This window comes from Dryobates pubescens, chromosome 15 (assembly GCF_014839835.1).
Source record: "Dryobates pubescens isolate bDryPub1 chromosome 15, bDryPub1.pri, whole genome shotgun sequence".
NCBI classification, from domain to species: domain Eukaryota; kingdom Metazoa; phylum Chordata; class Aves; order Piciformes; family Picidae; genus Dryobates; species Dryobates pubescens.
The window spans coordinates 14,681,463-14,708,720 of NC_071626.1; the positions used below are offsets into that span (position 1 = coordinate 14,681,463).

The 27,258-nt window shown below is 48.8% G+C and overlaps 1 protein-coding gene across 1 annotated transcript in view; it reads right to left on the reverse strand.

Annotated features, from left to right (window-relative positions):
* Positions 1-5,414: 5,414 nt before the first annotated feature.
* The window catches only part of DENND2A (DENN domain containing 2A), a 54,798-nt gene continuing 32,954 nt past the window's right edge, over positions 5,415-27,258 (reverse strand). The window contains exons 8-20 of the mRNA XM_054167584.1: positions 26,830-26,880; positions 23,684-23,871; positions 22,894-23,003; positions 22,620-22,689; positions 21,946-22,023; positions 21,319-21,459; positions 19,026-19,174; positions 10,796-10,973; positions 9,948-9,989; positions 8,506-8,623; positions 7,676-7,915; positions 6,886-6,972; positions 5,415-6,120 (exon numbers count right to left, since the gene is read on the reverse strand). Of these exons, the coding sequence (XP_054023559.1) occupies positions 6,089-6,120; positions 6,886-6,972; positions 7,676-7,915; positions 8,506-8,623; positions 9,948-9,989; positions 10,796-10,973; positions 19,026-19,174; positions 21,319-21,459; positions 21,946-22,023; positions 22,620-22,689; positions 22,894-23,003; positions 23,684-23,871; positions 26,830-26,880 (1,484 nt within the window). The 3' untranslated portion in view covers positions 5,415-6,088. The remainder of the gene's footprint in view (positions 6,121-6,885; positions 6,973-7,675; positions 7,916-8,505; positions 8,624-9,947; positions 9,990-10,795; positions 10,974-19,025; positions 19,175-21,318; positions 21,460-21,945; positions 22,024-22,619; positions 22,690-22,893; positions 23,004-23,683; positions 23,872-26,829; positions 26,881-27,258) is intronic.

The window sequence follows — 27,258 nt, forward strand, 5'->3', positions numbered from 1 at the left end:
AAGGAGGGGCATGAGGCCCATGAAAGTAGCAGGGTTTGCTGGCAAGCAGCGGGGTGGGACATGGCAGGGGCGGGGGAGAAGGGCTGTGCCCCCGGGCTAGGTCCCTGCACTATAAAAGTTACTTTGGATGGATCGAGCAGCAGCAAAGAGAGGCAGCTTCCACCTCTCCTCCTGCCTCCAACAGCGTTGTCTAGGCAGAAGGAATCTGAGCAAAGCCAGGCCCTGAGGATGAAGTTTCAGGCACTGAAGGTTGCTGCGCTCCTCCTGGTACTGCTCTGCTCAGCCCCAACACCATCTGAGACACTGGGGGGCTGGGCCAGCACCTCAGAGAGGCAGTCAGGAGCTGGGGGCCCTGGAGAAGACCCTTGGCCACCTGGAGATGGAAGGGACAACCTGCCTGGGCAGAGCTCCAAGGGGAAGGTGATGGATGAAGCCCCAACCGGCAAGGCCGTGGCCAAACCCCTGCTGAGCAGGGACCAGCAGAAACCCCTTGGCAAGCCCAGGAGACACCCACTACAGCCCTTCCACAGCAGGAGCATGGGGCTGAGACATCACCTGAAGGGCTATGGGAAGTTCAACGAGGACACGGTAAGCACAACCCCTCCTTGGCCATCAGCGATGGGGGTTTGCACAAAGGGTTTGCAGGGGGACCAGGAGAGAGAGGAGAGGTGCCAGCTCCATGCTCCTGAACCCAGGGTTGGGCAGTTTTGTGGACCCTTCCACTCATCTGCAGGGCATGGAAGGCCTGAGTGCAATGGCATTATGAGCACCTAATGGAGAGGACAGTGCCAGGCAGCCAAAGCTGGGGTTTTGGGAGTGGGGCTGGAGTGGTGACCTTACCAGTTGCTTGCAGGGTTACTGCACACATGGGCTGCTACTGTCTGCCTGAGCAGTTGAGCCAGCTCTCCACTTTTGAAAGCAGATCCCTTGTGCACACCTGAGCCTCAGCAGACCTGTGCAGATCCTTGCTGCCCAGCAGTCCCTGGGACACCATAGGGACATAAAAAGCAGATAGGACTGAGGGCAGCAGGGGCAGGTGCTGAGCAGGTCACGTCCCCACAAGCACTGGGTAGATAACTGATTTTCAGGCCGTTCCCCATGAGCTGCATATGAAAGTGCTGGTCACAACATAGCCTCAGAGCACTGCTTGGCTTGTGATGCAGACAAGGGAAGTGGACCATGGCAACTCTAATACCCCATCTGGTACCTGGTGAGGCTCAGAGCAGAGCCGATGGCTGCACATGCAGGCAGCGAGCAGGTAGGAGAGCAGTGCAGGTCTGTGTCTGTATCCCAAAACACCATGCCCATGAGGTGGCCTGAGGGCACCCACCTGTGCTGCACAGGCAGCCACCATTCTGTCATAGGGGGCCAGCCACTTAGTGTGCTCTCTGCCAAAAGCAGTAAAGGGCTGCCCTTGAAAATGCTTCCTCAGGCCCCAACGTCTCCAGCTTGCTCCACGAAGCTGCTGCTCTATGGCCTGGTGAGCAGCTTGCCCTGCTACTGCAGGTTTTGCTGCACTGTTTTACTATTTTGAATGGAAACCAAACACCCAGCAGCAAATGCTCATCCCATTATGTCATGTAATCCTCTACAGCGTGTCTTTGTTTTCTAAGGCGAGCCTCTGTAGCACTCTTTTCAACTTACCTCCCCTCCAGTGATTACACCGCTGTCAGCTCCAGCATGCTGGAGCAAGCAGCCCCTGGCAAATGCAGTCGTAGGGCTGAGCAGTACAGGTCACCCCAGAACATCTAACTGGCTGTGAGGTCTGGGTACCACAAAACAAAGCCTGCTCTCAGCCCAAGCCTGCACAGAAAGTATCCCTTTGGGCTTGCATATGGCACAGGCTCCTTGGAGCTGGCATGAGCCCAGAGCAATGACACAGCTGCGAATGGAAGGGGGCGTCCCAGGCCATCGGCCGGGCAAGGCTGAACACCAGTACCACAGCCACTGCTGTCCTTCATCTGCAGCACTCCTGCCACAGCATCCAGTCCCGGCCCTGCCAGAAGCCCTCCGACTGCGGCGGCTGTCTGGGGCTCTACACCTGCAAGCTGCCCGCTGGCACCTGCGACCTGAAAGCTGTCTCCAGGCAGAGAGGTAGGTTGCACCGCTGCTGCCACCAGAGACCTCCACGCACAGCTGCTTGCAAGCACAGCCCTTCAGCCACCCCTCCAAATCCAGACAGACCTATCCTGTGCAGGGCTTGGTCTCTGGAGGGCTGTGCCTGTCCTGTTGGCACTGGGCACGCTCATTAATGACGAGGTAACTGTACAGTGAATGGGACATCCCCACAATTCCTCTGAGAGCTGGGGTTTGTCCAGCACCCTGACCTCTCACAGGACTCTCTGGCAGCTCACGCAGGGAAGCCAAGGATGGCTACAGGGCTTGGGAGCCAGCAAGTTCAGCTCTCTCAGGCATCCTGCAGAGCTGTTCCTGTCTCTGTGTGTGAGCTGCTTAGTTAACCAGGGAGCAGCAGGGAGCAGACGTCCCAGCTTTTAACATTTAACCTGGCAGAACAAGTGTCCCAGCTCTCCAGTACCCTTCAGGAAGTCTGTACTGCCCCCAGACTGGCCTCTGGCCTCAGCACAGGTTAGGGGTTGGAAGAGACCTCCAAAGGTCATCGAGTCCAACCCCCACCCCCCCCTCCCAGAGTCATGGAAGAGAAACTTAAACCTAGGTTCCTGAACACAGAGGCACCAGCTCCAGTGTGGGAAAACTCTGGCTGTGGGATGTAGAGCAGGTGAGCACAGAGTGCTGGCTATGTACCCTGTGTGTGCTGTGTAGGACATACCCAGCTTAGGCGCCCAGTTCAGTCTTCTCTGGGCATCTCCTATTGGCAGCCTCCATGGGAAGCACTGGGCTCTGTGGGCCCACGGTCAGATCCAGAACAACCAGCCTTACAGCTCTTCTTCACAGGTGGGTTCTTCCAAAGCATCCAGCACCCTGAAGGACGCAGGATCCCGCTCATCCCATAGCAACATGGCTCAGCACAGGTGCAGAGCATGTCCTGCAGCTGGAGACCAGCACTCCCTGTCCCAGTTTCATTTCCAGTCCTTAATGACACAGCTGTAAATGTTTTTCATTGCACTTCCCATGCTGCTGCTTTTCAGCACTTCCCTTGGACTTTGTACACTGCCACTGAATGGTAGGAGTTGGAAGTGACCTCTGGAAACCATCTAGTCCAACCTCCCTGCTAAAGCAGTTTCACCTACATCAGGTTGCTCAGACACATTAAAGCGGGGTTTGAATACATGCCAGAGGAGACTCCACAACCTCTGCAGGCAGCCTGCTCCAGTGCTTTGTCACCCTCATGGTTTTTCTGTACCTTCAGATGGAACTTGCTCTGTTCCAGTTTGTGCCCATTGACCCTTGTCCTTTCCTTGGGCACCACTGAAAGGCTCGATTCCTGCTTTCCCGAGAGCTGCCAATGAAAGCACCGAGTGGCCACAGAGTGCTGGCAGAACAGAACCTTCCTGGAGTCCTCAGATGAGAGAAATGGGGCTGTTTCACAACCCATCTTAATCTGAGCTGGTTGGATGTTGCAGTAAAAGCTGCCAGTGTGTTGGCACAGTCACATGCTGAGCTAAGGAGCCTGCTGGCATCAGGCTTCCCAGGAAAGCCACCTAGCCCTTTACCACAGCTCCTGCCAAAGAAGGTGGCGTCCCATGCTCATGAAAATGTCACTTAAGAAGGGGAACATGGAGTCCCCAGAAGGAGTCTTGCACCACAGTGAGGATGACCACATGGGACACCTGCTTTTGGAGCCACAAGATCAGCTTTTTAGCATCCCAGAGAGCCTTGCAGGTGTCCTGGTTGCCTCTGTGTGTGTGTGCTCACAGATTCACAGTTTGCATTGGCTTGGAAGGGACCCTTGAGGGTCATCTTGTCCAACCCCACTGCAGCAAGCAGGGACATCTCCAACTAGATCTGGCTGCCCAGGGCTGTATCAAATCTGATCTTGAATGTCTCCAGGGATGGGGCCTCAACCACACCCCCATGCAACCTGTTCCAGTATTTCATCACCCTCATTGTGAAAAACTTCCTCCTAACGTCCAACCTAAGTCACAGAATGGGTTAGGTTGCGTCCCAGCTTTGCAAAACCTCATTTTGCTGCCATTAAAACCACTTGTAAATAAAAGAGAACAAAACCACAGCATCTGAGTCACTTTGAACACCACTGCAGTTTCCTTTGGTGGATCACTATTGCATCCTGTGACAGACTGGACTTCAGTGCCAGTTTTCAGCTGGGTGCTCGCATGTGAGGGGCAGTTCTTCACCTCTCATGCCTGCTCACCCCTGTGGGAGCCTGACACCAGGCTTCTGTGACCCTCCGTCACTGCTTCACTGCCTACAGGCCCTGTGCCTGGCTTGGCACTACTGCTGTCTGGCATTTATGGTGCTCACCACAGAACCATAGAGGGGTTGAGGTAGGAAGGCATCTCTTGAGGTCATCCTCCGGCTCAAGCAAGGCCACCTAGAGCCCTTTGCCCAGCTTATCTGGTCCCCAGAGAGTGGCACATGTCACAGACATAACAAGCTGGGAGCCAGCAAAGCAGAGTCTTTCCAAGCCCTCACCTCTCCACCCACCAGCTGCCTGCTCCTGCCACCCCCCATCACAGCCCATTTCCTCTGTCCTGAAGTATAAGGAACTTTGGAAATGCAGGCTTCAGACTGACAGAGCAGCACTGGACCCACAGCTCCCCCCATCACCAAGTGGTGGTGAGCTCCTCTGAACCCCACTGCTGATCAACAATGCCCTCTTGCCTGAAAAAGCCCACTGACCACAGGGGCACCCAGGCCACTTTCAAAACCTGGCCCTGTGTAGCCCAGAGTGGCTAGGAGCTGGGGGAAGACATTTCCCTTTGGGCCATAGCAGAGCTGCCCTCTGGCTTCCACTCCAAAAAGGAGACCCAAGGATGTTCCAACTGCTCTTCACTCTGCCCTCACACACGGTGCAAGGCAAACAGCTGGAAAAAAGCCTTCAACTGCTCTTCAGATTCCCTGCACCTTCTTGACACCTCCTCACCTCTCCTCCCCACTGAAGCAGAGAGAGAAGAGGCAAGCAGGTCCTACCTCCTCCCCACCAGGAGCTCAGAAGGCAGCAAGGTAGCCCTTGCCCAGTTCCCACCCTACTCCCTGGCAGCCACACCTGAAGTGGAAGAGGAAAAACCCATCTGACCTTTGGGGACTCTCAGGTGAGACCTTGCAGGTGAGCTCCACTTTGGCCTTCCCCTGCAAGCGGTCAGGTGAGGGAATGAGGCCACCTGGGCTGTGAGGCTTATGGAGAAGTCAAGGCCTTGGCCAAACCAAGGGCACAGCTGCTGCTAGTTCTCCTTTCCAGCTCATGTTTGGAGTCAGGTGTGCCAATGGGCAGACACAGCTTGTCTCTTTCCCCAGAACATCAAGCATCCACATGCTTTTTACACCACTCACTTTTAATTACACTGCATAAGGAAAGGCCTCTTCTCATTCCAGGACCCCCTGGCACAGCCACCTGGGGAGCTGGCTGGCCCATCAAGTCCTTGATAGGTTTAGTGGTTCCCCCTTCTCCTTCTCCCTCGCTTGGAAGCTCCTCCTGGCCAGTTCACATCATCCTTGCAGTCCTCAGCATCCTTGCTTTGCAGAGACCTGCTTCCATATGCCCCTGTTGCTCCCCTCCTCCAAGCCTGCTCAGTCCCATGGGAGTCCTGCTTTAGCCTCCTGCAGCACCAGGCAGAGAGAGGAGGCAGGGCAAGAGTCATGGGTTAATAACTGCTCTAACCCCAACATAAATAGAAAAATACAACAAACCAAAGGATTGCCTAGCTAAGAGATCCGGTCCACTGGGATGCCTGCCACGTGCTAGTGCAGAGTTCAGGGAGTGCTTGGTCCAGTGCATGGTACTGCAGATATCCAGAAGCCTGCCCCGGCGGCCCCGCAGCCATCACATCGTCCTGCGGCACCACACGCCCGTGCGAGTGCGGCCTGGCAGGGGCCAGCTCACATGAGGCTGTTGGATCCTGGGAGCAGGCTGAATGGGGATGGTTGACAACATTTATTGCTGTGACACGGTGAAGCTATTCTTTTCCATGAATGAGGATGTGCTTCACTCTTACTTTTTGTGGAGGAATTTCATTTTGCTACCTGGAGAGATGGAGAAAGGAAAATGAACTTCCCAGAGTGACAGGCAAAACAAGCTCCACTCCTCACCAGCACCGCTGCCTGGGCAAACCTATCCAGAGAATCACCCCTGCTGCCAGCCCTGGGTCCTTATCCACAGCCTCCTGCCCTGCAAAGCTGGAAGTCAGTGCTTGCAGAGCAGGCCATAGCTGTGCCCACCCCCTGGGAGCAGCACTGCAGGACCCTACAAGACCCCAGGCACACCCTCCAGAGCCCATTTGCCCAGTAGGCCATCAGGGTGAACTAAACTTACCTGGTCAGAGCATGTGTGGATGAGAGGCAGGGCAGACCATGTCTGCAGACACTGCTGCTCTTAAATGGCCAAGAAGAGACACTAGAGCCAGGGATACAATCTGATCAGAAAATCAAACTCTCTTAGCCACGATGTCCAGTGACTTATTGAGGACTTCTAACCTCAGCCTGGAGCTCCTGTTTAGCTTCTCTTACAGCGGATACACTTGGGTGATTCCCTCCACTGATCCCTAAGGGCAAACCTGAAGGCCATGAAGACCCTGCCACTCCCCCCATCAAGAACTGCATTCATCACCCCCAAGTCATTGGTTGCTTCATTGCCTCCTCAAACTTACCTGTATCCTTCAGAAGACACAGACTAAACTCATGGCCCAAACTGTGGTTCCTCTGTGAAACCTATCAAACTGTGGTTCCAAACCTGAAGACGACAAGGAGCCCAAGACTCCTGAGAAGCCAAAGGTTTTGCTGGTTCCTTACCTAGGCCTTTCAGGAATCTGTTAACTCCACTCTGCTCCCCACTGGGAAGTGTTTCCAGGTACTCCTGAGCCCGTACCTCAAACAGACCTGCAGAAAGAAAGAAATCAACAACTCCTATTTTGCTTCCCTATAAAAACCAGTAAGGATGCTCATCTGAAGTCACACTGTCCTGGCTTACCAATAAACTCTGGTGCCCAAGAGTGAACAACTCACCACACCTCCTCCACCAGGTGATCCCATATGTGGGGACAGGACCTTTGGTCTATGTCTATAGGGCAAAGAAGCCCTGGTAGCACCACATGGGGAAGGGATGTGAGGGGCTGCAAGAATAAATGCTGTTCCAGCGGTACAGCTTTTTTGTGATGGTCCTAATGGGAATCCAGCGAGGAATGGAAGAGGCACACACAGAGAGGGCACTGCTTATGTCCCTCACTGCAGCGCCGAGAATTGTCTGCAACCCCAGCCTCAGGAAGAAACTGCCAGGCACAGAAACCTTTTGTGCCCCAGCAGCCGGTGCCTATGCACTGTGCAAACATTGCCTCACCACTCTGCTTCGAGGTGACACACCCAGCTAGGAAGATAAGGAAACAGGGACAAAAAGCCCCCAAATGACTCCCTGAAGGCCACCAAAGGGTGTCAAAACAAACCAACCACCTTCACTTCCACCTCCCTCCCAGTGTCCCTGCAAAGACACCGCAACCTCTCGCCATGGTGGGAGATGGAGCTAGTGGCTGGTGTGCATCTCTGGGTGCAGTCCCCATGCCTGCAGAGCCCAGGCAGAGCCCCTCACCTCTGACTCCCTGCTTCCGCAGCTCCCGCTCCTGAATGAAGCCGCCGAACATCTGCGTCTCCATGAAGACCTCCAGGAAGCGCCGGAGGCTCTTGGAGGAGACGGCCTTGCGGAAGGCCTCGCGCTGCAGGGCCCGCTCCTCTCGCTCCGTGGGGACCAGGAAGAGGGAGTAGTGACCCACAATCTCCACGAAGAAACGGACAAAGGCCTCAGACACCACCTCATTCAAAGGGCTGGTCTCTTAAGAAGGAAACAAAAAGGCAGCGGTGAGGACAGTGTAGTAGAGATGCCCATCCAGTCTGAGTAGGAACAGCTGCTCAAGAGGCACAGCATCCTAGGAAGTGCTTGTCATGGAAGAGGACTGCGCTGCTACTAATTTCAAAGTCACTTTGTCTTGGCTCCCCTGCAACCAGCAGATGCCCATAGTACCCTCCAAAGAGCTGCCTCAGCCCAGCCACCTGTGAGCCACACAGCTGCCTCCAACACTGCCGCTCTGCATATGGACTGTCCCCCAGAGGAGCCTGCATCATTCACAAGGCCAAGAGCAGACAGAGGCTTGTGGGACCCACCCAAGAGGAGTACAGGTGTTCCCTGGAGCCATAAGGGAAGGATGGACAGAGGCAGGAAGGGGTAAGTACTGTTTCTCTTCACACAAAGGGAATTGTCCCGGGTGCAATGAAATATTTAAGGCAGCTTCAACCGAGAATCCTGACCTACCTCCAGTTTCTGTGGTGTTAATTCAAGACAAGCCTAGTTCTCCCCTAAGAAGCGACAGGAGGAAAAGGAGCAGGAAAAGACGTGGTTTTAAGCTGAAAGGCCCTGTGCTTTACCCTGCTTGCCATTGACAGGGCCCTCCTCCGTGTCGCTTGCCAGCTCGTTCCTCTGCTCCAGAATGTGCTCTAGGGCAGCCTGCAGCTTGCGGGGCAGGATAGAGTCCTCATCTTCCATCTGTAAGACAGAGACACCTCCTCAGAGCCTGGAGCAGGGATGTTGGCTGGCCCCTGCCCTCCTCCTCACCAGCTCCTATCCCATCCTCAGCACGGCAGGGGGAGCACTAAAAACGGTGAGGAGAGGGAGAGGGAGAAAGTGTAATACGCTTGGCACATTCCCAGCACCTCCCAGTGCAGGACTATCAAGAAGCACGTGAGGAAGGAGAGAGAGGGTGCCTTTTCCCAAATACTCCCCTATTCTGGAAGAATTTTGCATGTCCAGCTCAAGAGGCTGCTGGTCAGGGCTCACCTGTGGCCCTGCTGTCTGCCTGCAAGCACTGCCACCACCACAAAGAGGCTGTGTCTGAACAATGCTGGCATGCAGCCAGGTGAACACAACCCCCTGCTTACCTCTGCTCAGGCACCGATCCTGTTACAGAGGCCTAACAAGTTCCTGTAGAGCAATGAAGCCAAGGAATTGCCAGTACTGTGTAAGCTCCTACTGGCCTTGGCTGAGACAGCCTGATTTGGCTTAAACCTTCAAAGGAGAGGTGCAAGGTAAACCCTGCAGTTAAGGCAGCTTGGAAGCAAGAACTCCACTGAAGGAGTGGCCTTCATCCACATGCTACTCTGTGCAGCGGGAGGTGTCCTTGTCCCATCCGATCCATGTGACCTGAGGCAGGGACCAATGCAGCCAGCACTGCTCAGCAATCTGCCAGAGAGCTCTGGGACAAAACTGTCTTTCCAGGACAGCATGGTGATCACTTATCTCTACTTTTCCCTTCAATATTCCACTCCTCCACAAGAAATGGAAGTAAAGATCAGCATGCAGTCTCATCTGTAGAGCAACTTGCAGGCTCTCATGTGCAGTCGTCCTACTTGTGACCCATCTAGTGCACAGACTGGAGAACCACAAAGCTCCTTGGGCAGGAAGGATTTGAAGACTTCCTTCCCCATTCAGGGCTGGGTATGCAACACAAGATGGACTGACAGACATAGGCAGGAAGAGTCCACATTCATTCCCATCAGACAGTGCTTGAGCTGAGGCTTTCCAGCTCTGTCCTCAGCCCCACTGCATGCACTGAAGGACTCACAGTGCCACCATTTCCCCTCTTAAAAAAAATGCAGAGTGATAATGCACAAAGATTCAGTCCTCAACAGCTGTGGTTTGGGATGCTGACATGTAGACAGCAACCCTGTAACACTCTAAACCACAAATCCTGCCTCAGTTTGTGTGGGCAGTCAGTAATCCATTCAGCCAGGCAGGTCAGCAAACACAGAGGGAGGTGAAGTGTGGGGGAAAAAGGGAGAGAAGATGAAGGGTACAGAATAGCTTTGCTCACCTGCCTCAGAAACCGGTTATTGACAAGGTCAACAATGAGGACCTAAGAATGAAAGAACAAGAATAAAAAGGGAAAGTCTTTATTTCCATCACCAGAGTTTATCTTAATCTGTAACAGCTCTGGAGGAAATGCTTTGGCCCTGGCCCTGCCCCTGCTCCTCCCACCCACCCCTACAGCTGGACCGGGCAGCCAGTGCAAGCCAAGAGCGGCGTCCTTGTTGCGGCTTTCTAGCAACACTGCCACAAGCCACAGAACAGCTCGGACAGCAGAACCCTGTGCTCCAAGCCCGGCCCACTGCTCCTCACCATGTCTGAGTCAGAGCTCCACCTTTTCTCCCTGTTACGCTGCACCACTGTCCCCTGGGTCAGCAGAAGGGAAATGCTTCCTGACTATACTCAGCCTCGCTGTGTTCACCCTGATGTTCCGTGAATCCATTTCTTAACTATTTTTGCTTTCATTAGGCACCTTTGTTAATTATGAGGACACCTACCCTGGCCAGTTTGTAGCAATGAACTGCAAGCCTGGTGGACTTTGTGTTTAGCTTATCACTATGCAGAAACCAACAGAAACTCTAATAAAATCATCTCCTACCCACAGTAACCCCATGGTGGGAGATCCCAACTCCCTGCCTTCCCAAGCTGCAGACGAGGCAGAGTGCAGACCTCTGCCTCCCCAGGGGACATCCACCTCCTCCCACGCCCCATGCTTGCAAGAACCAAAGGACAAGAGCTCAGCTCTTTCACACTGCCAGCTGCCAAGGCAGGCTCTCCAGAGCAGCCTTTCTGGGACTGAAGACAGCCCCCTGAAAACAACCGAGAGGAAGGCTATAGTGTGGGTGCATGGCTCACCTCCTCCACTGGGAGCTCCTTCAGGCGGGGCAGGGAGCTGGAGAGCAGGCCGATGAGGAAGGGCGTGGGTGAGCACACAATGTCAATCATGGAAGGTGGCAGCACAGGGATGTAGGTGTGCTGCCAGGTAAAGGGGTACAGCAGGGCCACCGTGGCATGGCAACACTTGGAGAGAGTACTGGAAAATGGAACACAACCAAGGGCAGTGTCTGGTCAGTTAGATGAGTGGTGCTTCTTTGAAACCAGGGCTCTTTCAATTGTTCCCTGATCAATCTCTGCAGTTACTAGGGGCTTCCCCAAATTTCTGACCCCATTTTTCAGCTTCAGGAGCAATGACTTGAGGTAGGAACCCAGGTTGCAAAAAAAGATCTTGGCCCACACAGGTGACAGGAGATGAGTCCCAAGGAATCCTGCATCTGCTACACTGCAGTGCTCTGATGGGCAGCATCAGAGAGAGATGGGGGTCTTCCATACCTTTCATTAGATAAATGCTCTCCCAGAGTATACTTCTGTGGCTGTTCCCATGGGAAAACCGCAGGTCTGAATGCACAGAGGCTATACTCTCCAGCACAGACAGCACACAGCCCTGGGGTGCAGAAAATGGCTCCACCACTCTTGTGCTGCACTGTGGCCCACTTACCTGCTGGCCATATTCTTGCCCTCATCAATGCAGCTGGATGGCCTGCTTAGACCCTTTTGCAAAGCTGTGGGCACAACCTGCAGCCACAAGGTTGGTCCTGCAGGTCATTCCATGACTCACCCTGCCCCTGTGCAGCAGGCAAGCTTTGCCTTTGGGCAGCCTGTAGAGGAGTAATCACAGGCATTTCTTTTGGTCTCAATCATACTGCTAGCCAGAGCACGTGGGGAGGAGGAAGGCAGTAGTCTCCAGCCAAGGCTATCCAGGCACTTCACAGCTTTTGGAGCTTGCCTGGGAGAGTACAATCCCAGGAGTAGAGCACACAGCAGTCGTGTAGGAAGGTCTTTGCTCACAGGACAGCAGCCTTCCCTCTTGACCCTTCAAAAGCCACCAGCAGCTCAGCTGTAAGCACCTTTGCAGGCAGCTTCCAAGAGGGTCTGTCCAGGAACTCCAAGAGCTCTCTGGCAGGAGGCAGGCAGGGTCTGCAGTCAGAGATGGCAGAGCTCACTGCAGGGCACCAGTTACTCATCCATTTTGGGTCTGGAAGCATTTGTATGCATTGAGGGAGGGGGATGGCTCCCCACTCTAAACCCTGTATGAAATGTCATTTTGGTTTACTAGCATCCAGGTCTTAAAAGGATGGGAGGAGAAGGCAGACTGGTGTGGCTGGGCAGAGTCATGTCGCTGAGGAAGGACACCCAGCTGGCTCCTGTTGAGCTCCACAGGGGAATTTGCACTCAGCAACCCGGATCTGGCAGTTTATTGTTGACTTGAGAGGGAAGGGGGGTGCTGGGTGTGGACTTTAGCTCGCTCAGAAAAGCAAAGCCTGCTTTGCCTCCCCCTCACTCCAGCTGAGTCTGGAGGATTTGAATCCCTGTGCTGCAGCAATACTAAGACACGCTGAGCAGTGGTGTGGCTGGGCTACAGCTGGCTGGCTTTCATCAGTTAAGTTCAGTTTAGCAGAACACAGTTGTGATTGCTGGGACATCAGTGTGACTGTATGAAGTAATCAGGCAGTAAAGATCACTAAACACGTGATGCTTTTTGGACATAAGCAAATCCCATGGCAGAGGCTCAAATCTGCTTAGCATGAGAGTTTCATCTATGACTGCAACAGGTAGGGAATGGTCACTTGGGAGGGATACATGGGATGTGTGCTGAGAAAGTCTTTTCACAAGGTGGGGATAGTTTCCTCTCCCTGCACTCCCAGATGTGGACCCTTCCAAGGCTGTATCACAGACTGGTAGCTTTAAGCCTTAAAATGGGAAAAATCTCTTAGTTCCCCATCCTTGTTTTGGAAGGTTTTAGAGAGCATCCCCCTCCCTTCTCTGTGTTCATTCCTGCTAGCTGGCCCTTTGCTCCTGCTCTCAAGCTGTGATGGCCTCATCAGCAAGCCCATGTCTCACTGTGGATACCACACAAGCAAAGCAGATAATAAATCTGAGAGAGGCAAAATTAAAACAATGAGAAAACACAGAGCTACTAAGAAACAGGAACACAAAAAACCAAAACTAAACCCCAACCAAACAAAAATATCACAATCAAAACCAACCCCCCAACACAACAGAAAAAAAGAACAGTATCAGAGTAGATTATTTTTCTTGTATCTTCCATATAGTTAATGTTGAAAGGAAGCAGATCCTCCAGTACTGTAGGATATAGTTTCTACTCGATTTCTGACTGATAAAAGTCACAGTAATAGCAGCAGCATCACCATGAAAGCTGAAAGAACTCCTCTTTTCACCACTTGTGTGCAGCACTCTGGCATTGATATTAGACCAAATCTTTGACCTTGAAGGTACATCCAACTTTCCTGCCTAAAGGTGGGAACTGATTTTATAGACAGACCTTAAAAACCAACAGAAAGAGCTCTGTAATTCCAGGTAGCTCTAGAGAGGAACAGTGAGCAGATGAACTACAGGGTTATTTATGGCATGCTGTCTCCTGCTATATTTATGGTGGCTTGTTCTTCCCTCAACCCTGCTCTCAAGTCCCAGCGAGTACACATGGTACGTGAGAGATTAAGTGGGAGGAAAGATGGCTGAGGTCGAGCTGGTGGAAGTCACAGCGAGAGCTGTGTAAGTCTGAAATCATATGCAGCATGCAGTGGAAAGTACAGATAGCTTCCCCTGCCACCTTTCTGTCTGTGAATGCCTTGTCACCTCCAGGATGAATCCCAGTGATCCCTGCTCTGAAATACTTCTCCATGTAGAAGATATTTTCAGGGAACAGTACTGATATGGTTGAGGTTTGTAGCCCTCCTTTGCAGGCAGAGCAGTTCAGAGACGGACACAGAAAAGGGAGCATTGAGGTATCTCATCAGACTTGCTCTGCAGACAGTCTAAGGGAACTGCAGCTTGCCAGGAGCCCAGCAGAACCTTGGTCCTTTGGAATGACTCAAGTGTAACCTTCCTCCTCCTCCTGCATACAGCACTGCAGTGAGCACTAAGGGACTGCTGACACCACACCTACTAAGCCTTGCAAAAGAGTCCAGTATGATAAATTCCTTTTGTGCCATCAGTGTGACCTTACGCTCTTCAGCTGGCACTGAGAGGGCAGAGCATGCAAACTGCACCTCAGTCCTAACAGAGCAGGCACCTGTCTTTGTGGAAGGTGAACATGGCCACTGAAGCTGTGGCCACTGCTGAAGCTTGATGCCCCTTTCTGAGATGTGCACAGAAGCAATCACAGATGATGTGCACAACACAACTAAACCAGTTTAATGCACTCTCGAAGCACTAGCTCAGAGCTGGTCAGCCTTTCGAGGGCTCTTAAACAGGCAGTTAATGCCTTTGAGTAGCCACAGCCAAGATCCCTGCTGGAATCTTGATATCCCAGGGCACATGCACCACAACCATGAAAACTGCTGCCACTGGAATGATACTGAGCAAGGGTACTGTTTTTCGCTTAGTGCACTCCAGATGCCACCAGGAACAAAGAGATCTATCCAAAGTCCTTGCAATGTGCTCTGGGGAATGCCATGCACCTTCCCCTCAGAAGTTCACATGCCCAGTGTTCAGATGGGACACACATCACTTTTCAAGGCCTTTGCTTCCAACAGTATTCCTTAAAATACTGCAGGTCTTTAAAGGACACTTCCAAGACCTAAGCATATTTTCACAGGTTCATTCAGCCTCATGCAGGGAACATGGCTGAGTTGTATGTCTGACTGCACTTGCACAGAAGCTTGCAGCAGAGACTAAGGTATCACTAGTGTAGAGGTTAAAAGCCTGATATACACAAAAAACACCCTAAAGTCCTGTCTTGGATATAGACTGACACAGATCTCTGGTAGAGCACCCCCTTAGTCAGAAAACTGACATTGCAATCATTTGTGACATTTGTTTGCTCAAACTGCAGGCTTTCCTACCAAAGAGCATCCTATACAAAAACCTACCACACAGCACCACTATATGAAGCTGCTGGTTCTTGGTAACCATCTTGAACAGAGATGGCCATTACAGAATCTGAACATAATAGCTGAAAACACTTAGAAACTCTTCTTCCTCTCCTGCGAAAACTTGCTCCAAGACTAGATTGACTTGCTCTAAAAAGACATCTTGACAATTTACAGCACCTTCTAAGGAAAGCTACTGGCTGCTCAGACAGCTACTGGCTTTTTTCCTCCCAAACTTGAGACTGACTACAGAGTTTCCAGCTTTCTGCTCCTAAGGCAAGCACCTATGCTAAAAACCTCCTCAAGCTCAACTCTCTTTGGGTTTAGGATACTGCATGATTCCTGAAAAACACTACTGCATCAATGAGACTTTTGGAGTTTAATGTCAGGAAGCCCTTTGTTCCCTGCACTAACCAAACTGATGAAATTATGCTGGCACTTGGCAATTTAAGATACTTTGATTATGCATTGGGTTTGGTGGGGGTTTTTGGTTGCTTGCTTTGTGGGTTTTTTTTTCGCTTTTTCTTTATAAGCTCTGCTACAGTAGGATTCATTTTACAAACACCTTTGGATTTCTGACACTGTGTCACATCTGGATTTTCTTATGCTGGATTGCAGAGCTGGTTGACAACATTTAACAGGCATAGGAGCTTCTAAACGCTGCCCCATGACTTCATGCAGCATTGCTGCAAATCCCACCAGGATGATGCCAGGTTCCACCAGCTGTGGGGACCATCGCTGCCTCCCACAAAGATGCTCTGAAGAAACACTGTTATCTGACATCCAAACTCCATCCTTGTTTTTATCTCCCTAACCACAATACAGAAAAGGAGAAACCGGGAAGGCTGGGTTTCACAGTCCCAGAGTTGGTTTTGTAGCACACAGAAAGGACTTCTTTTTGATGATTAATTACCTTTTAACTGGGGATGACCACATTTAAAGTGTCTCCTCTCATTCTTTCAGATCTGCCTTTGATAACAATGACCACTTTTTGTTGTTGACACAGCTGTGGTTTCTGGCAGGGACAGAGGCAATTGCTCAAGTTAGTCAGATCCACAACAGGCTTTTGAGGAGATGTGGAAAAAGGGGACCTTGACTTTAAGCCTCTGTAAGTCTTTGTGATTTAAAAAGCCCTCTGAATCTAACACATCTTCCCCTCAGGCCAGTAAAAATGGCCCAGTTCTAGGTATCTGCAGGATGCCTTCAAAAAAGGTTGGTCTACAGTGCCTTGAACTGTGCACCAGGCAGCATCACTTGTAAACAAAAGCAGCTCTCCCACTGAAGCGCCTAACCCGTGCCACAGCCTCCACTGCTCCAGGACTACGTTCCAAGTGCAGGAGCAAACAAAAGCTAGGGAAGATTACACAAACCAACGTAGTTTAAAAAAAAGTCCTTTCCTGGGTTGCATGGCAATGTCTACTCCAGTTTCCATAGCAATGGAGGGAGAAAAAAAAAAATCCTCCCCAAAACTAATAAACCAAATTCTTTCCTTTTCCGCTGCCAAGCTTCGGATTGACGCGTCTTTAAAAACCACTCAGTCTTCATTCGAAAGATGGAAAAGACAAAGCACTTCACTTGCTGTACACTTGTTAGATGCATTTTTTGGCTCAGCTTGAAAACATTTCACAGCTCTCACAGTATTTGGCAAGAAACCTTTCAGCTTTCTTTCCCACAGACTGATTTTGTAGCAATTAGAAGACGTAAATAAATGGCATTCATCGTTTTCTCCGTCACTCACACACAGACACGCTCTACAGATAGTTCTTGATGGTGCCCGCGTACAAAACTGCAGAGATGAACGCTAACTGTACTTTATCGTGCATCTCCCGCCATGTCACCTGCACTCTCCCTGTTAATCCGTCTCAGCTGGATCACTTTGAGCATTCCTAACCTCTGAGCAGTTTCCAACAGCTGCTTTTATAATTTTTTTTTCTTTTCTTAAGCTCTTGCCAGAAAGTGTTTCTTTCCTTGCCTCTGAAATTGGCATTTTCACCCCTGAAGTAAATGCTACTTCGTAATCATCGAGTTCAACGTGTTCCTGTCCCAGGAAAGGTATGATTTGGACAAAAGATTCTGTAGCTACAGTAAGACCAACTTCCAAAACATGGAATTTCCACCAACAAGCAGAAGACACTGTACGAAAGGCTCACCAACCCACTGCACTGCCTTAAAATACTACAGTTTACTTAATTGTGAGGCTTATTTTCTCTGTTCTCTGTCTTTCAAGCCTTTACAGTCTTTTGGGGCAAATTTAGTTTTGGGTTTTTTTTTCCTCTCTCCACAAAAAAAGAGAGCCAGAGAAACTTCCTATTTTGTTACAGGAAAATAAAAAGACTCCCCTGAAACTGCACAGAACAAGGTTTCCTCAGGAACATCAAGTATTAGAATTCTTGTAGGGAGCTGGCAAACTTATGGTAAATAGCTGAGTCTGAGCCCTGTGGCCTAAGAGACCCTGGATCTTTAAAACATGACAATACTTTTTTGTTGTTTTCTCTCTCTCTCTTTTTTTTTTTTCTTTAATTACTTTTTCCCCCACAGAAGAAAGCTGTTTGTGGTATACTTAGAGATTCTACAAACTATGACTCTATAGCTCTCTCCCATTCTCTTTTACAGGCCTGGGCAGTTGGAATCATTCCTAAGGACCCTGGATATACAAGCGAAAGATACAAGGGGAAAAACAACAACCCAAAACTCATGGGAGGGCTTTGAACTATAGATACTCTGTATCACACCCAGGGCTCACAAAACACAGTGGTGTGCCATGGTAGGGTAAGATCTTGTCAATAAAGGTTCATTCTAAAGTGACTCCTTAATAAAAAATTCCATACCCTTTATTGCTACCACCCAGCCCTCACGTGGAGGCTACAATGTCATTTGTGTCCTTAACAGATTTTTCTCAGCATGTAAAATTTGTCCTACAGAGGAGGAGAAAAACCACTTTGAAAACAAAGCCTGTCATCATAAATTACCACATAAATAACATACATTATGCAGAAATCTCCTGCTGATGAACTCTCCCATTTTCAAGGCAAGTCTGAATGGTCTGCATGAAATCATAGAATCATAGATTCATTTAGGCTGGAAAAGATCTTTAAGATATCAAGTCCAATCATCAACCTCGCACTACCAGGCCTCCTGGTAAACGTGTGGCTTAGAGTATCCAGAGAACTAAGTATCTACCCATATAATGCATCAGTGGTTACAAAGAGGCAAATCTTCCCCTCTCTGATCCAAGGCAGCTGCCAAAAACTGCAAGCAGCCAGTGCTGCCTGGATACTACAGCTTCCCTGTCTCCAGTTTTCTTGTGCCTGTGATGAGACTGCCTGAGCTCTGCCCTCAGAGCCCTGGATCCCTGCAGGATGGATTTTTCCCTACACTTAGCTGTAGAAGGGGCCTCCCCATTCTTTGCCCCAGCGTTCGGTCCCAGAGCTGCAGCCTGCTGCCTGGAAGTTGTGAAAACAGACAGCTTAGGGGCATTGTACACTCCTGAAACCTGAGCATGCTTCCAAGTGTCATTACTCATCCAGGCAGCTTTTCTTTCCCCAGCCTTGGCGAACTCTCCTCCCTGAATCCTCAAGTGGTTCAAGGGCTGGAGAACTGCCAGGCACCAGCTGCACAAGATCTTAAAGAAACCTGGGCCCATTTTCATAGTTTAGGAGAGCAACAAACAAACATACAGAAATTAAGAAAACTAAGCAGATTCAAAATAGAAGGGCAAAATCCTCTGCCCCATTTCCCCTCACTGCATCTTTTACTTTCATCTGCCACAAGGAAAAAAAAAAAGTCTTCAGAAACCAATATTAAAATACAAACTGAAGATTTTGTCACATCAAGGAACAACCTAGAAGGGAAGGTGATCTCTGCCTGAGGCTTGATCCCTGGAAACTTCAGCATCAGTGGGGAACACTGCAGCATCATGGAGCAAAAGAAGGGGTATGCTCTGACTGTCTGAAGGAAAGGACATTTGGTTCTCCTTGGGGATGAGAAGCTGCACGCTTTTTGCAAGCTGCAAAGTGAAGTATGGTGCATGGCCCGAGGTCCCCACTCCTGGGATGTATGGCTCTACTCACATCAGATGTGAAGATGGAAAAGACCAGAGAAGAGAAAAAACCAACAGAGCAGAGAGATCAGGCACTGCAGCCCTCTCAGCCTCCCTTCCTTGGCAGCATTTTGTTTAAGGAAACACAAGAGAGTACCTGAGCTTGTCTGCAATGAAGATCACCCTCCTTTCCAGAAGCAGGGAGGCAAAGACTCTGCTCAGGTGCCGCACACTGAGAGATGTGAACAAGGACTCAAAATCAACGTGCTCAAGTCTGGAGTCAAGAGGCCGCCGCAGCTCGATGACCTGTTGAAAAGAAATAGATCACAGGTCAGCTCTTGGTGTCCACCCATACTGCGGCAAGCAAGGACCCAACAGGTATATTCACCACTAACCAGCCTTACTGGCAGTGCTGGCAAATGCCACACAGCCCTGAGCCCTCAAACACAGCTTTTCCAAAGGCCTCCTACAAATCCTTCCTCCAGATGAAGACGATTCAGAGCCCACTCCAATGGGCACAGCATGAGACCAACCACAAGTTCTCCCCAGTGGAGCGAGGACAGGGAACTCTTCATGAGAAGGGAAACTCACTTGTATCCAGCTAGGAGTGGTTCCCAGCCTGTCAGGCATTCAAGCAGCAGAATGGCATGGAGCTTTTCAAATCTGCACTCCTATTTTTACTGTTACACTTTATTACTATTTTAAATGCATGAACCTGGACGCCTAACCTACTGACTACACAGTTTTTACACCACTTACAGGAAAAAACCAGCCTGTGGGCATTTTCCTTTGTTTATATCTACTTAAAATCCTGTCACAGCACCTTAGCACTTTCATACTCCTTATTGTAGACAGACGCTTACTTAAATTGTTCTTGAAAGCCTCCAACACCAGGTAGTTCATAACTCTCACAATAAAATTACTCTTGTTTTGAACTACTCTGACCAGCACCAAGCCTGCAGCTGAAATACCTCAGAGGCAAATTACTTCAACTACTTGTTGTCTTACTCTCAGTATACACTCAGAGTAATTGGTCACCCTCCTCTCTGTGGGAGGACATATATTGGAAGGTCATTGTTATGTTTCCTCCTTTGTCTTCTATCTTAAACAAACAAATTTCTCAAGCCTTTTCTGCATTTTCTTAGTAAGTGGAACTACTTTTCTGGGGCATTCTCCTAGTGTTTGGGTTTTTTTCCACCAGTGCTGGAAAGCAGATATTTTGCTTTTATTTATTATTCATCCCATCACTTTCTTTCACATTGTAGGAGTTTGTCTAAATAATATCATACTCTTACTTCTGCTCACTTATCGCCCATGCTTCTAGATCCTCTTCTGAAGCACTGCTGCTCACTCAGTTACTTCCATGTTGTATTAAACTATTCATTTCTTCTTGCCAGCATTTTGTGCTTGTCTATATTGAATTTCAGACCAAACCTTCAGTTTACCAAGGTAATTTTGAATTTTAATCCCTCGCTCTGTAAAGTGCTGGAAACACATGCCAATTTTGTCATCCACCCATTGTGTAAATGTGGGGATTGTGCCATCAGCCAGATAATTAATGAAAATTAAGGATCCTAGAAACAAATCAGCCAAAACATTCTCTTACCCTGACAGCACACCACTGGGCCTCCACTCCTTTGCACATTTTTAACCTGCTATGCATGTTATGCAAAGCTCTGCAGTAATTTCATTTGGTTTGGACTGTTTTCAGTTTGGTTGAGAAGAATGGCATCAAGTAGTGCTACAACAAAAGCCCTCAGACACAACCTCTGTCAGCTCAGACATCTTCCTCTCAAAGGTTCAAGACATACCACATAAAACAAGATTACCTTCAATTTGGCTCCATCCACCCTCCCACAATCCTTCAATACTATGCCCAAAATCTCTGCCACGTTAACACCCTCCCAATGTCCTTCTACCACACTGTGGGAGATGCAACACCTACCCTCACCTCCATGCTGTGAAAATGCCCTTCTGAAAGGCTCCAACATTGCCCATTGTGATTTCAGGTACTTTCTGACCAGGACCCCGTGCCTTGTTCCACATGAACAGTGGTTCTGTATTAAGGATGCTGGAGCCATGCTATGTGTCCTACCTTTGGGAAGTGTGTGGGGGCCTTGAGTAGATCAAAGTTCATGTGCTATGCAGCATGAGGTCCACCAGTCTGTGCCACTCAGCCTCAAGACAAAAGCCCTGTTTCATTTTGCCATATTAACACAGCTAATGTGTCCTCACCTTCATCTTTACCCTATCATTTCCCCCTTTTGATGGTCACTGGTGATGTCTGTATGCCATCCCCTCTGGGTCCCTTGTTCTCATGAGCTTTGCCTGCTCCACAGCTGCCATACAATATATTCTTGAGGATCCCAAATGCTGTGTCCCAGTCTCAATTTCCAGTCCTGCACAATTTGCTAGCCTAAGTCTCCCTCTCTCTAGAGTGATGTCTTTACCTCTGTTCCGGAGCCTGGCAAGAAGTTCTTGACTGTAATTGTCCGGCCCAAGGCGGGGAAAGGTGCCTCCATGACGCTCCTCATAAGAGGCTGCACCAGGGCTGGGGAAATGCCCCGTCTCTTTTCAACCTCATCCAAGATCTGAAATAAAGGCATGAAGATGTAAAGACGTGAAAATCAGGAGGAGGAGGGAGGTTAACAGCTGGGCTAAAGCACACCAGCATCTACATTCTCTCCTTAGCCCAGCATCCACATGGAGCTTTGAATCATGGGGAAAAAGGTAAAAAAGTGCAACTGAGGACTTAATTTCCTTCAGTGAGAGAAACCCAGCTCCAGTGGAAAGCTTACAACTTGCAACTTCCCACTACACTCAGAGTCAGGATTCCAGCTTTCAGCCTCAGTGCTTGCGTTCTGGAAGCTCTGCTGAAGAAAGCAAGCAACATCTAAGAACGTAGTTTCCTTTTTAACTGTGTTTTTGCTAGGTTCTGGAACTAGCATGCTTGTCAACACTGTTTTAGCCCCTTTTCTTCAGCCAACAGCTTCCTTGGTCCCCATTCTTCTGGTGTGGCCTTCATTTTGAGGTCCTTCTGGGCCTACAGAACAAGTTCTTTCTTTCTCCTCACTCACCTTAGAGAAGAGATTGAAGCATCCAAGGCGGCTCACAATGCAGTAAACTTCTGGAAGACGTTTCCCTTTCCCACTGGGCTTTCAAGACAAATGCAAATACACACATAAAAAACCAACAAGAAAATATCAGTTATAACTCCTGCAAAGATAATGTCTGGTCTCCTAGCTCAGTGGCTGGCTCAGAAGCTGGCAGACATTTGACAGCATGCTGCTGATGACAGTATCTTCAGTCTGGCTCAAACCCTGGTATGCCAGAAACAGTGGGAAGAAATGGGTCTATCCACAGTATGATTCCATCTTCCTAAGTCAGATGACTAAAGCAGGGCAAACTTCTCTATAGAGACAGCTCTGAGCCTACAGGACCAGCAAAGACTTAGACAACTGTATAACAGCTATCTAAACCTAAGGAAGATAAACTGATATCCTCATCTTAGTAGTGAAACAACAGTCCATGGCCATAATGTTCAGTTTAAAAGAGCTGTAACTGGAGTGGATGAAGGTTACTCAGAGATGGACTTTGGCACTGAGCAGAGCAGAAGAAAGCAAAGCTGCTCTGCTGCCACTCTCGCTTTCCACATTGCAAGAGAGGAACAGCAGCTTTCCACCTTCCAGTAACACCAACCCCCCCCGAAAGCTGCATCTCTAGGAAAAGAAAAAGACAGAGGGATAATTACCAGCAGCCTCCTACAGTATCCAAATCGTCTGCTTCCATCTTCGCCCGTCAGGACAAATGAAAATGTCTCACTGCAGAGAGGAACGAAAGTGACAACACACACATCACCCACACTAACAGTCTCTGGCATACAAACCAAATAAACCCACAATATTTTTGCATTTCTAATACATTCCTCTCAGGGGTATGCTCAATTTGCTACTGCAATAAGCTCTGATCTTTAATTAGGTTGATACATAAAATCTGTTTCCTATGAATCAAAGTACAGTACCTACCTGGCAAACTGATGGATGGGGGCCCAGTCCTTTGCATCAGGGAAGCAAAACTGGGGAATAGCTTTCAACTGATCTTCTGCCTCACGCATGAATTTGAAGGAGCGCTCAAGCTAGCAGGACAGAGAGAAGGAATGTTTTCAATTAGTCATGTGGGGATGGAACGACTTCAAATATTTTTCCTGTGACAAATGAAGAGGTGATGACAGAGGCTAACCTTCTGCCTGGAAGATATTGAAATCTCTGTGATTTTGGCTCACCTAATCTTTAGAAATCTTCAAGTAACTCTGTGCCCCCAATTCTACCAAGCCCTGCATCTGTAGCCATTTGCCCCACTTATATTGTGCCTCTAAGCTGAGGCAGGTCTTCAAGCAAGCAGTGAGAGAAGTGTAAGGGGAGAAATGGTTACATCCCATTTACAAACACACAGTCACACTGTTTCTTTCCCATTTTGAGTCAGATTTCCCTTCCCTGTGCCTTCCCTCTAAGTCACGTGTCTTGTTCCAGGTGTTGGTTTTCTTTAAAGAGAAAAGGGGGAGAAAGCGAACAGCTACAGAAAAGCCATAGCCAAATGCAGGGAAAGATGTAAATCAGTTAATCTTTTAACAGTGAGGCACACCACAACAGTTCTCGGGGGGTGACTGCATCCCCTCTCTCTTCAGTCCCTCTGAACACAGCAGAGGGGTTATGGATATAACATGTGGTCAACACAGAAGCTGTGGCTTCTCCGGCTGTGCAAGTGCACCATGCAATCTGACACATGTCAGCCAGGCCTTCCCAACAGGCACCGCACCTTCAAGGGGAACTGCTGGGTAACCTCAGGGACGTAAGCAGCCCCAGCCTGCTTCTTGTGCAGTGACACCACAACGAAGTACTCAAACAGCTGCCTCTCTTGATACTCGATTAGGTCCCGTTCCAAGGTTTGGTACCGCGGGGTTTGCTTCAGGCGAGATTTCACATGCACCAGGCGCTGGCTGTGTGCTATGAGGAAAAGGATTAGAGATTGTGACCTTGTCTAACTCATTGCAGAAAGCACCAACAGCACTTTGCAGAGACTTAGAGATAAACCCAAAACCACCTCATTGCATTTATTTTGTCAATGGCTCAGTAAGAGGTGGGAACTATTTGGAAGTTGTACTATAAATATTGACAGAGATGGGATATAGTATTGTGAGTGCCATCACCCTGAAGAGCTTTGGCAACACGATTTCATGGATAGCTTTTACAGCTGAACACAACCCAAACTGAGACACAGTGTAACAGAAAACGTCTGGGCATTTATCTTTTGAAGTCAGCAGAGTGAAGTGACTGATCATCTCTGTTCAGAGCAGGCTGTGGGTAACGATCCCTGCAGTTTTACAAGACCAGCACTTGGGTCAGGCTAGTGCTCTGCTGGCTGAGTAACACTGAGGACTCCCAGCTTCAGTAATGCAGGCTGGGCTGCAGGCCAGCTACAAAAAAAAACCCATGAAAAGAGTTGCAAATGAAAAAGGCTGGCTCATGTCAGTCCTTCCTGTGCCTAAAACCAGTCACTCAGGACCACGTTTCTACAAGTTCACCCAAGACAATGGGAAAACAAGAAAAACTGCCAAGCAAGCTGTAACTGCAACACACATGAGCTGTGGGATGATAAACATTCCAGCATGGAAAGTAATGAAAAGCTGCCTGCTGAGAAGAGACCAAATGAGACTCCTCAAGACCACCCCCCTGCTTTGTTTTACAGTCACATCCTGAATTAAATCTCCATGATGTCTCCTTTACCTCTACCACAAAAGAAGGAAAGAAAGAGAGAAAGAATTGACCACAAGCAGAGAGTACAGCACATTCTCACAACTGTGCTTTTTGTGAATGTGGGTGGCATCACAATGTTTTGACAGGAAAAAACAATCACAAGGAAACTGCAGGAACTCCAAATACAGAAGATGTCTGCTTGGGAGGAAGGGCTTCCTGAGAGATGGTATAGACTTTAGAACAGATACTTGACCTTTTGTCTGGTAAGGCTGTGCCACTCATGGACTAGGCCAGACAATATAATTTAAAGCAATCTTGAGGTGGCTCTTAAATCAGAGAGTGTAACAGACCCCGGACAGTTAAGACCCTGGAAAGAGCGCTCTGACTCCTTTCTCTCATCACCTATTATGCTATTTGCTCCAAGGCTGTAATTTTCCAGAAGTTCTCAGAAGTTGTTTCTTTTCTGCCAGGGCCTTCAAAAGGAGCAGTGTCACAGCAATGCTGAGTGCTTCTGAAAAGCTCACTCAAGCTCTGCAGTGTTTACATTCTGTGCACCCTACTGAAGACATCAGGACTGTACTGCTGTCAGCAGGGCAGAGCTGCTTTCTGAAGTTATTCTTCTCAAGGGTCAGCACTTTATGGCTCTGACATGCAGCCTGATGATCACTGCCTGATGATTTACCATATCTCAGATGATGGTAAGCAGATTTACCATATCTCAGTGACTTGGTAAGCAGAGGTAACTGGCTGGTGTGTTTGGTCTGTTAAATGAAACGAAATCAAAAGTCCCAGATAAACCAGATTTGCTAAACCCTCTCACTCTCCTATTTAAAAAGAAGAAAGCTGACAGTTCAAGAAGGCATAAACCAAAACACAGGTGTAGCTAGAACAAACAGCCAGTGCCAGAGGTCCTGTTCACACTTATGCACACCTGTACATTCACTCAGATTCAGTTATGGATCTGGATGCTGTTCAGAGTCCAGTGTTGTTGGATTTGAGGTGACTTCACATGAGTTACATCATCCCCTCTACAGTTACAGTGATGCTACAAAGAAACACCAGTGCAGAGATGCACCCAATTCACTATAGCAACCAGTAACAGACAAGAGTCCTCCTGGTGACATCTACACTGTCTTTCTCCACTACATCTGAACAGGGATTGTATTTCACAACACTGTGTTTCAAGACAGTTGTGAAGGCAATTTCTGCACAATCTGGATGTAAATCTTCTCTGTCTCCAGCCTAGCCTGTCAAAAGGTAGGCAGTGACAGCAGTTTTTGGCTTGATCTTGTTAAGCCCTAGGAGTGTAGGTAACGGATTTCCCAATGCAAAGGAGAGCAAGAACATGCAGTAGTTCTTGCATGGGAAGCTGTGCTCACTAGATGAACTCAGTCTGAGGTTTCTGTTCTGAAAACCTGAAAGAAGGCAAGGACAAACACTCCTAAGCACAACACACCATGGCTGACATGGGAACTGCTGCTAATGTCCATCTTTTCAGCTTGGGAACTGACACACTGCCTGGATCAGGTGTGCACACAAGTCAGGAAACCTTTGAATCTGATGGAGTTTCCATCTTGCACTCTAACTCTGCCAAGACTTTGAATATGCCATATAAATTCCCAAAAGATCACAATGCCACCATCATGTCACAGGGCTAATGACCAGTACAAGAAGGTTTCAGAGGAGTATCACAGAGACCAATCTATCATATAGCTCTACCAGAGCGAAGCAAGCAATGCAGTGCTTTATCCCAACTCAGCCAATGCAGAAGAGTTTAACTAGCAATGAACTGTGCAGTGCAACTCTGTTTTTCCCAGCTAGCCATTCTGGACAGTAGCTTTTCTCTCTTAGTAAATGTGTAGTGCAGTTTCTGAACACACTGATCCATGCAATGCTGTTTCTGTGAGCTTGGTCATGTATTTGTGACTGTGCACTTAGAAAAACCTACTCTATCCAAATGTCTAAGTCATCTCCTAGGAAAATCAGTGCAAAGAGCTTTGACAGGAATTGCAATAGATGTTTGGTTTGGGCTCCTACAGTCCTCTGCCTGTGGATTTTCTTCTGCAGTACTAAGATCTTTGTTTTCTCACTGTGTTCTGAGAAGAAATGAGCTCCTTCTCCAAAAGCGGAACACAGAGGAGAGATATTGACCCAGGATCTCAAAGCAGGTGATCAGGAGCCATTTACTCCATCCTACATTTGCCTTACCTTTCAGTTTCTCTTCAGTATCACTGTCTGATTCACTGTTTTCATCTGTAACTAGGAAAAAACAAAAGGGGAATATGAATAAAGTCTATTTACAGCTGTTCATTTCTTATCACCGGCACGAGAAAGCCAGCCTTAGCAACTTCAAAGGGAAGACACCCCTAGAACCTTATTCTTTTCAAGGGTGCACATACCCATAGACATTTAGCTTACCAACCTCAGTATCTTCAATGAATAATAAACCCCACCCAAACAACAAAATCAATTCTACACAGCCAAAAGCATTGCATAACAAATAAAATGCCAGAGCAGTGTTTTATCCAAGCCTGTATAAGCACAACACCAAGGCAAAATACCTATGAATACACAGTAGCATGTGGGACAAAGAATAAAACCCAAGCAAATGAACAAAAAAGACCAATTGCCAGACTG